Source organism: Camellia sinensis, chromosome 9 (assembly GCF_055761805.1).
Source record: "Camellia sinensis isolate YWXY chromosome 9, ASM5576180v1, whole genome shotgun sequence".
Taxonomy (NCBI): Eukaryota; Viridiplantae; Streptophyta; class Magnoliopsida; order Ericales; family Theaceae; genus Camellia; species Camellia sinensis.
This window is the reverse complement of record NC_138969.1, coordinates 54793819-54803757: the sequence shown is the minus strand read 5'-3', so window position 1 is coordinate 54803757 and position 9939 is coordinate 54793819. Positions and strand designations below refer to the sequence as shown.

Below are 9939 nucleotides of genomic sequence, written 5' to 3'. Positions count from 1 at the left end.
CACGAATATGGTTAGATATTTGACCACAGGTGTTTCAGGCCTCAGGCCTGTGATCATTTCTTTCACAAACACATTAAAATCTAATAAATGATTACTTTAATTTTCATTGGTATGCAACATCAAATATTGTTCTGAATACTAATATGCATACATATTATTTGTAAAAATTTTATATCTAATGTCCTAATTTTTTTGTGAGTTTTTTTTTTTTTTTTATGTAAAGTCTAAATACCCATTGTATAATTTGAAAAATGTCATTGTCATGTCATTTGTATGAAAAAAAAAAAAAAAAAAATTGTTCATAATTCATTTTTCTTGCTTCACATAGTTACAAATTATCTCTAAAAGACAAATAGTTAATCTTATTTTTGTAACCTAACCTAAAAATATTGAACTTGTATTTACTGAATCATATAAATCAACATATTATACATCTCCCTTACACAAAAGAACAACTATTCCCTCTTAAACCTTTCACAAAAATGGCAAAAAAACAAAGGACTTATAAATTAAAAAAATAAAAAATCTTGAGATATGCAATTATGCTGGAGAAGGTCAGACCTCCGATTACCGGCCATCTAGTATTGTAACGGTGACATTGTTCAAGGTGCATGATTCATCTTGCTTGCTTGACAATGAATCGGTTTCAACACGTTGCCTTCCTAGACAAAACCCAGGATGCTTAGGTTGCGACATTGATGCAGTTTCACTGCTCAACATGAGAACGACAGATGCCATGGACGGCCTATCTTCTGCTCGCTCTTGGACGCACAAGAGGCCAACATGAATGCATCGCATTACCTCACATGTCGCATTCGATTCTCCAACAGAAGTGTCCATTATTTCCAACACCTTTCTCTCTCTCCACAACTTCCATGCCTACATTTCAGTACAATTTCTCAGTTAGTATTACTATAAAAAATTGAAGTTGTTACTACTAGATACATAAAACAATTGCTTGGGAAACATTTTGAGAGTTTTCCACACTTACATGTCCAAGAAGGTTAAGCTCTTGGTTGGCATTATAAAATCCTCTGTTCTTCTTACCACTTATTATCTCCAACACTAACACGCCAAAACTAAAGACATCTGATTTTATTGAGAAAAGGCCATCCATTGCATATTCAGGAGACATATAACCACTACACGACATCCACAAATGGTATTAGCAATATGATCATACATTCCTAATGGATAGAATGCACAAGAAGTAGAAAGATGTTTTTAATTGTGGTCACTTACTATGTTCCAACTATTCTCCTTGTGTTTGCCTCAGTCTGATCTCCTCCAAAAATTCTTGCCATGCCAAAGTCTGATATCTTTGGATTCATTTCTCTATCAAGTAATATGTTACTTGCTTTGAGATCCCTATGGATAATTCTAAATCTCGAATCTTGGTGAAGATAAAGAAGCCCCCGAGCAATTCCACAAATGATGTTGAAGCGCCTTTGCCAATTCAATATTGAGCATCTCTCTTTATCTACAAAAAAAGATTTTTTTAATTCAGATGCCATGAATATAAACTACAATAATGGCTAATAAAACAAAACAAATCAATGTGTGCTATAGATCCATTTTGACTGCACATTAATTTTTCTGTGCACGTGGCAGTATTGTACAAACTATCACTTAGCATAACGCAATTCAATTAACCATGTATGTATATGAAATAGCGAGAGGAACTAACTGAATAAAATGGAGTCCAAGCTTCTATTTTCCATGTATTCATATATCAGCATTTTTTCTTCCATCTCAATGCAGCAACCGAGGAGACGAACAAGGTTTCTGTGTTGAAGCCTTGCAATCAGCCTAACCTCGTTCTTAAATTCTTCTACTCCTTGCCCTGAATTCCTTGACAGCCTCTTCACTGCAATGTCTTGACCTTCCATCAACATACCCTAATATTTCCATCCAAAACATTTTTCATAAGCATCTTTTTGCAGTACCCTTGTGATTTTATATAATAATAATGTGAACGTGTTAAAAAAGTAAAAAATAAAAAATAAATAAAAAAAAAACTTACTTTGTAAACAATGCCAAAACCACCTTGTCCCAGTTTATTTTCCTCACAGAAATTGTTTGTAGCCATTGCCATGGTACCGAAGTCGAATAATGGTAATTCTAATTCATCTGTTGTACTTTCACATGAATAATCTCTGTTTCTCATAATAATCCCTTCATTTAGCAAAATATCTTGACTTTTTTCATGAGCACCTGGTTTTTTAAAATAATAGGTACAATGTAAGAGAAATAGAATACTGTAAAATCATGCTCAATTTTTAAAATAAATTAAAAAAGATTTGCAAGTTCATAAGTACCTCTATGCTGTGTCTTTTCTTTCAGTTGTCTTTGTGTTTTCCTTCTTCTCCACCATACAAAAAATAGACTTAAACCAAGTAGCAGAACACCAACACTGACTGTAATGCCAACAATCTTGATAGTTTGTTTAGATTTGTTAGAACTGTTTTGCAATCCTGAAATGAATGAATGAACTAATAATTAGACATCTTTTGCTGTCAAATGGAGCTTCAATTTTTTGTTTTTTGTGCTGAAATTGCCAAAAAGCTGGTCTTAAAAAACCCGGCCGAAGGAGGTGCATGCTCCATGCCTAACCAGGCATTAACCTAAGAACTGCCCCGATGGCCTGCCCAACCTACCAGCCCAGTCTAGTCCGACATTTTTAATACTTGGAATAGGTATTTTCACTCATAGGATTGGGTTGGGCTAAGATTTTTTAACTCGGTTATATTTTGGATTGGCCATACGATAGGAATTCTAGCCCGGTTTGGCCCAATCAATCCATCTATAAAATATTATTTTAAAACTTTATATATTTTAGTTACATAATAAATTAAAAAAATAAAAAGATAAACTATATATATTATTTTATACCATGTTAGGCTAGATCAGACTTGGAACAAGTCATATGTTCTTTACTCTATAGTATAAGTTTGATCCAAACTTAGCCGACCCGATCAGGTCAATGTCCATCCCTATATACAATTGGTTTATGTTTTATGTAATTGGTTTTTCCCATATGGTGTCAAATGCAGAAACAAAAAACTTTTCATCATGTGATGAAGAAGAATAGAGATTATTCAACAATTAAGAATGCCGCGCCTGGAGAGAATCAAATCGTTTTTGATTGTCGGATTAAATTGAATGTAGTTATAATTACTAATGAGTGAGATAAATATATAATTATTAATTTGGTGGTATAGGTTAAGAATATAAGAATATAAGATAAATTGTATTTATGTGTACACTAATGTGATGATATAAAAACTTATGAAGTTATGTAAAAACTCTCATTATATAAAATGTGTCTTTATTATTTCTATAAAGTAAAGGATCAAATAGTCATTTTACTTCCAATCCATATAATTGAATTAACAATTTTAACTCCCTAATGAAAATGCTAATTTCATCTTTGGAAGATTTTATTTATTTATTTTTTTTTTCTTCAGTAAGAGAGTATTACAAATATGAGAATTATTATATCAAACGACTACTAGTCCAACAATAGTTGACAATCACCAAGCCTAAACCCAATAACGACCCACTAGTTACATATAACCTCTATAATGGTGGAAACATAAACCAAAAATATTAGAGAGATCAAATTTTCTACTACATCCATGGCAATGTATGGTACAAATTTTATATGCCTAATATTGCTCATAATAAACACTACAAAGAATTCAAACTACTCTATTAAATTCTATGAGCTATATAGACTCCAAAAGGGGTTGAGATTCTTAGCAGCAAAATCGGTTGATTGGGCCCACAAAATAATTATCAGGCTCAAAATATATAAATTTGTAGGGACTGAAATGGGGTGTGGCCCAAACAAGTTACGCCGAAGTCAAAAAGGTCGGCCGGGTTAGGAGGACAAAGAGCCAACCCAGAAAGGTATATTTTTTTAATGAACCACCCTGTGATCAACCCTTCTGGGGTGGTTCAACTACTTTTGAAAACACCAATCTAAAAAAAAACTACTTTTGAAAACAATTTGATACCAAACATGTCACGCAACCCAATCAAAAGAAAGAATAATATGATTACTTTCCAAAAACAAAATAATAATTTTGAATGTCACGTTCACATACAACCGTGTGACTCCAACGGTCCTCAATTTTTGGAACTCATAACATAACACATAATAAGGTTAATTACACCCACTTTTCATGAGTTTTCATAAAAATACAATTAATCTTACAAATTTAATATAATTATAATGACTTTTCTTTTAGTAAGATTTCAACTATCAAATTAATGCAAATGGGAAGTACACACAAATAAATAGACCCAAGCATTATGGAGTCTTTTGGAAGCTAGTAAAATAATATATATTTTCTTTAATCTATATGACTCACGAATGTCTGATGAAAAAAGATCCAAACATTATGGAGTCTTTTGGAAGCTAGTAAAAAGCCAACTTCCAGTTTTTTATCCATTTTGAGTCACATCATCTCTCACATAACTTACTCACAAAAAGACAGAATAAGCTAAAAAAGTAAAAAAATAAACCTTTTATCAACTTCTCAAAACACTATTAAAAGCTCGAGGGAAGTTGTTGTAATTATGTCAAAATTAATAGGTTAATCGTATTTTCTTCAAATTTAGAGAAGGTAGGTATAATTTAGGGGGAATTACACATCAGTAGGGATCCCAAAAAAAAAAAATATTCATACAAAAGTGAAAAAGTTCATAATTTTAATTATTAATTTTTATAATGTTATTACTTTTTTGTAAATATTTTTTCTGATGCCCACTGATGTGTAATTCCTCTTATAAATTACCCCAATATATTATAATAATAAGAGTAAATTACACTCACTTCTCTTGAAATTTGGGGGGGAAAAAATTTAGTCTCATAAGTATAGTATTATTACAATGATTTTCCTTTCAATAATATTAAAATGATCAAAATTAATACAAACTATTTGTAGATGCTTAAATAAATAATATAATAATAACAATAAATATATTTTAGTATATGAGAGATGAAAATTCATCTTTTCAATTATATCACTAAAGAATAACTGATAAAAATAATCTAAGTATTATATTATTTAAAATTTTAAAATAGACTAATGTAATTATGTCAAAAAGTATAAAATTAATTGCATTTTTTTTTTAAATTTCAAGAAATGTGAATGTGAATGTGACAAGTCCTCACTTAATCATTTAAAAATAAACTTTATTAAAGTAACTTAAATCTTAAAATATGTCACTCTCATGTTATTTTTGTCAAAATTTTTGAATAAGCATTGTATGAACATTATTTTCTTTATTTCTTAAACACCACGGGTTGTTTTCTGAAAGTATATTAAATCATTGCCTAATCTTTGTTGTTTTCTTACATTTTCAACCTCATCAACCCCTACATATTATATGCTATGACGCAACAAAATTAACCTTTTATTAATTTTGATTTGAAGTTTAGATGACAATGAAGTTTCATAATAAATGCATGAAATAAATATGCAACAAATGCCAAGGCTTATCAATCATAATCTATCATAAAAACGAAAATGAAGTATTGAGTGTGTAATCTATATAATAGGACAAGGACTTATAATTTAACTCTATGTATGATCAAAATGATATGATAACCATATTTTTAAAAATTTAAATTATTTGATTATTTATTAAAAATGATAGTATTAAGACTTGTTTTATCATTCTATATTTATATATTTTTAAAAAAGGTAATTGGTAAAAGACGAACATGAGAAGAAGAAGTTGCATTATCGAGTGATGTATTCAAATCTCTTTTAAAAATTAGTTATTTTAATTGATTTTTTACAAAAAATACATGTAAAAATAAAGAGAATGTTGTAACGACCTATAAAGACTTTTTGAGTACAAATCTGAGTTTGAAATAGTTTGTTATATTCTTAAACTGCTTGATTAAAGTATTTGTAGGTGCAAATTTGAAATATTTTAACTTTCATAAATTTGTCAAAAATCCTATTCGGCAAAGTAGCAATGAGCCTTTTATATAGTGGAAAAAAAAAAAAAAAAAAAAAAAGAACAAAAGTCTCTTTTCAAACCTAGTTTAGTTATTAAAAAAATAATAAATAATAAATAATAAAAAAAACTTCAATGAGGTGTTTACACTATTAATCTCATCTGGGTTTTATTTATAATATTTTTTACAAATTATGTAAAAATAGTATTTTATTTTTTGCATCTACCAAATGCAATCTCTTTGGGATGAGTTGACTCAACTGGTCTCACTGAGTCAAGGCATTCCTCCATTTATCATCTTTATCTTTTTAAGCAATGAATAGTTATCTCAAGCAAAGCTCAAACATGAAAACACAGAAATGGTGAAAATCAAATCAAATCAAATGAATTCAAATTGAACATACCTAAATCAGAAGCCGAAACTCTCATATACAGATCTTGCCCTCCTTCAGCAGCAGCATATTGTCTCATATCAAGAAGATCACCAGTCCAAATCACACACCCAGACCCACCTCCAACTATATCCATAGTCGCATAAGCAGTACAAGAACAGTTTCTCTTACAAACCATTTCACAATCCGAAAGACTCATACTCTGATTCATAAAAGCACTCGAAGTCTCTGGCAATTTCATATCCTTCAAAGTCAAAAACCCATCAGTCTCACAATTCAATTCCCCATTTCTCACACACCCATCAGACCCATCTCTCAAATTCCACGCCTGTAAATTCTTCGGCTCAAATCCAATCATACAGTTACATACAGGCGAATCATTAGTATTACACACACCATAAACACCACATTCCATATAACTATCGCATTGATCTTTCGGTGCGTACCAGTATAGATTCCATAATTGGCTCGTTTCGATCCATGTGTATCTTTGTAATACGCCAGATGGGTTCACCAACAATCTCGAATACACAGACTTGTTTTCCAATTCAAATGAATAAGAAATCTCATCTGGCTTCATCACAAATGTGAAGAGTATAATATTACTCGTCATGTTCATCTCCGGTACGCCGCTGAATCGAAGCCCGTTCCACGGCCCGCTTCGATACTCCCGGACCTGTTTGTTCGTTAAAAAAGCTTCCGGGAATCCATTAATGTCGAGCTTGAATTCATAGTCTCCAGAAGACGGATCATCGCTGGTCTTCCATGGGGTCAAGTACCTGTTCAGCCCGGTTTTCGCATCCCAACCAAGCTTCATACCTGGCAACAACGTGTCCGTGGGATAATCAAAGCTTTGCCATAGATAATTATCAGGATTTACATCGTTTTCTCGCCGAACCACAAAATTCCCAGAATCTAAAAGCTGAGCAACTGTGGTGTTGGAAGTGGTTTGATTGGAAGACCATATCGGAGGATTTGAAGACTGGTCGACAAGTATTATGTTTCCATCTTGGCCGATTTTTAAGAAGGCAGATGATGAATTTTTGAGTGGGTTGTCTCTGTTGGCGACCCAGACGAAGGTTGTTGGTACGTTCTTGTACCAAATACCAACATACCCGTAATTGGTTGAATTGTTTGGTGAGAAAAAACCCAATTCGAATACGTTGCCGGAGGAGACGATGGTTTGGCCTGGGGAGAGTGGTTGTGTTGCTGTGATGGTGTCGAAAGATGTGGTGAGAACTGGGAAGAGAGTGAGTATTGTGCAGAACCACAAAATGGAGAAACCATGGAGATTTGAAGTGTTTGTCATTGTTCACTTCAGAGTTCTCTCTCCCTCTCTAATTTGTTCTCTCTCTGTCGCTCAACATGTGAATGTGTTAAATATTGAGAATGTATAAACAAATTTGGAATTGTCTGATGGGGAAGAGAGAGGGAAAGCAGAATTTGCTTTCCTTGGTTCTTCCTTTTGTTGTCTGTCAAAAGTAATGTAAATTTTTCCTTGATTCTATGGGTTTGTTGGTCCTCGTTTGGGTTGGAAGAAATTTCGTTACACAAATAAAAATTAAAATTAAATAAACAAATAAAAATTACCAAGTGATTCAAGAATTTAGGCCATGTTTGATTTTTTTTTGGAAAGAAATTCAGAATTTTTTTTTATAAAAATAAAACTAATTTAATAAAAATAAATATCAAAAAGATATTTTTAAATTTTTAAAAATTAGTTTTGGCCTCTCAAAGATAAAATTATATAAAAATAATAATTACTTTTGATTTTTTTTATTTCTTTCATCAAAATTAATTTTTAATTTTTATAAAAAAAAAATTATACTAGGTTTCTGAAAATCATACCAAACATAGGGCCCGTTTGTTTTAGGGTTAAATAGATGGGAGGGGATTAGAATAGAGGTGGGGTTATTGAGTGTTGTGTTTGTTCATAGAGTTTGGGAAGGGATTAGGATGGTGGAGGTGATATAGATGGAGGTTGTAAGGGGGATTGAGATGGAGGATGTGGAGATGATATTAGAAAAATAGTGAGGGGATTAGAAATATTTTTATTTTTTTTTATTTTTTATATATTGGGATTTTTTTTAAAATATTAATGTTTAATTTTTTATATTTTTTTATTTATTTTATTAGTTTATATAAAAATAATTTAACAATTCCTACACTAACAACTATCATCAAAACAACCACAATTTTAGTTAATCTCCTCAATATGAATTCCCTCTATTCTACCTCTGAAAATAGACGGGACCATAGTCTTAGTGTGATCATATACCCTTCAAATGGCATGTATACGTGTGATTAATTTGTCACTACTAGTTTGAAGGAGTAATGACACAAATATAATTTTTGATAAATTTTTTATATGAAACGGTGTGACTTTTTATGGATCTTTCATTTCAAATTTAAATTTCTATTAGCTTAATTCATAATTTTAAAAACACCACAATCACATCATTTTAAATGAATAATATTATTTGTAAATTACTCTTCATATTGAAATTTGGTTTCAAAGGTTAGGTTCTAGTAGTAATAAAAGTGAGTACATGCCACTTTAAAGCATCTTAGAACATCAAATAATCTCTACACAAATGGTCACAAAGTTGCATATAGTTTTGCTAATAACACTAAAATTGATTACATTTTGGACACATAATAAATATATGAATAAGATTTTACAAAATTTATTAGTGAGATACTTTTGAAAAATTTAATCCATCTAATATGTATTATGTGTCCAATTTTGTAATAAATTTGTGTGTTTATTTAATTGCATACAAAATGTAGAATGCACAAATATAAAACAAAATGCACATATTTTTTTTGTACATCTAAATATTCTATGTCCGATTTGTTAAATTCACGTAGTATGGGTGCGGCGAGAAAACTGTTATGAGCCCAACATGAAACTTTATCTAAGTTTCTCTAAGTTTATTAATACTGAGCTGGGCCCACTTGTTAAAATAGGAAGATAGGGGCTTGGAAATAACAATATCAAGTCAAGGCTTACATCATTTTAATAATTTTTTCAGTCAAAAGTCTGATCATAAGTTAATTACCCATTTCAATCTGTACAAGATTGAGTCTGAGAGTGACTAATGTGTGCCTTAGAATTCCAACTTGGTTTAATTCTGACTATTTGGTTGGATACATATAGTATAAATACAATCAAGAGAAATTGTGTTTACTTTAATCTTATCTTAGTTGCATTATCTAAGTAAAACCAGGCTGAATTTGTATTCATCTCAATCTTGGTTGAATATAAACTAATTTAAATGATGATGATAGTCCCCACTCCCAAAAAAAAATAATAATAATAGGCCATGTTTGTTTGGGCGGACTGGATTAGCATTCCTATGACTAATAGTCCTAGGACTACGAATCCGTTAGATTATGTATCCTATCTTAACTAATAGTCAAGTTTAAAATAATTAATCCGTACTTCAATTGTTTAACCAAACAACGGATTAATAATTTTATTAGACTATTAGTCCAATCCCAAGCTCATGTCCACCCAAACAAACATGGCCATAATGTACAAAAGACTCCATTGAAATGTAACTCAAGG

At 31.0% G+C, this 9939-nt stretch overlaps 1 protein-coding gene across 1 annotated transcript; it reads right to left on the bottom strand.

Moving 5' to 3' along the window:
• Nucleotides 1–365: 365 nt before the first annotated feature.
• On the bottom strand, nt 366–8359 carry LOC114317876 (receptor-like serine/threonine-protein kinase SD1-8). Its single transcript, XM_028264664.2, has 7 exons — nt 6381–8359; nt 2319–2474; nt 2024–2214; nt 1688–1898; nt 1243–1480; nt 992–1142; nt 366–879 (listed from the first exon to the last, which is right to left on the bottom strand). Exons 1-7 carry the CDS (start codon nt 7675–7677, stop codon nt 568–570), a joined length of 2556 nt encoding a protein of 851 aa, XP_028120465.2. The 5' UTR covers nt 7678–8359; the 3' UTR covers nt 366–567.
• Between the last annotated feature and the right edge of the window lie 1580 nt (nt 8360–9939).

Excerpts from the sequence above, each read along its gene's own strand:
- LOC114317876 (XM_028264664.2), bottom strand. The coding sequence starts at position 7,677 with ATGACAAACACTTCAAATCTCCATGGTTTCTCCATTTTGTGGTTCTGC. Across the intron at positions 2,475-6,380 it reads AGTTTCGGCTTCTGATTTAG|GATTGCAAAACAGTTCTAAC; the intron begins GTATGTTCAATT and ends CATTCATTTCAG. Across the intron at positions 1,143-1,242 it reads AGGAGAATAGTTGGAACATA|TGGTTATATGTCTCCTGAAT; the intron begins GTAAGTGACCAC and ends GATGTCGTGTAG.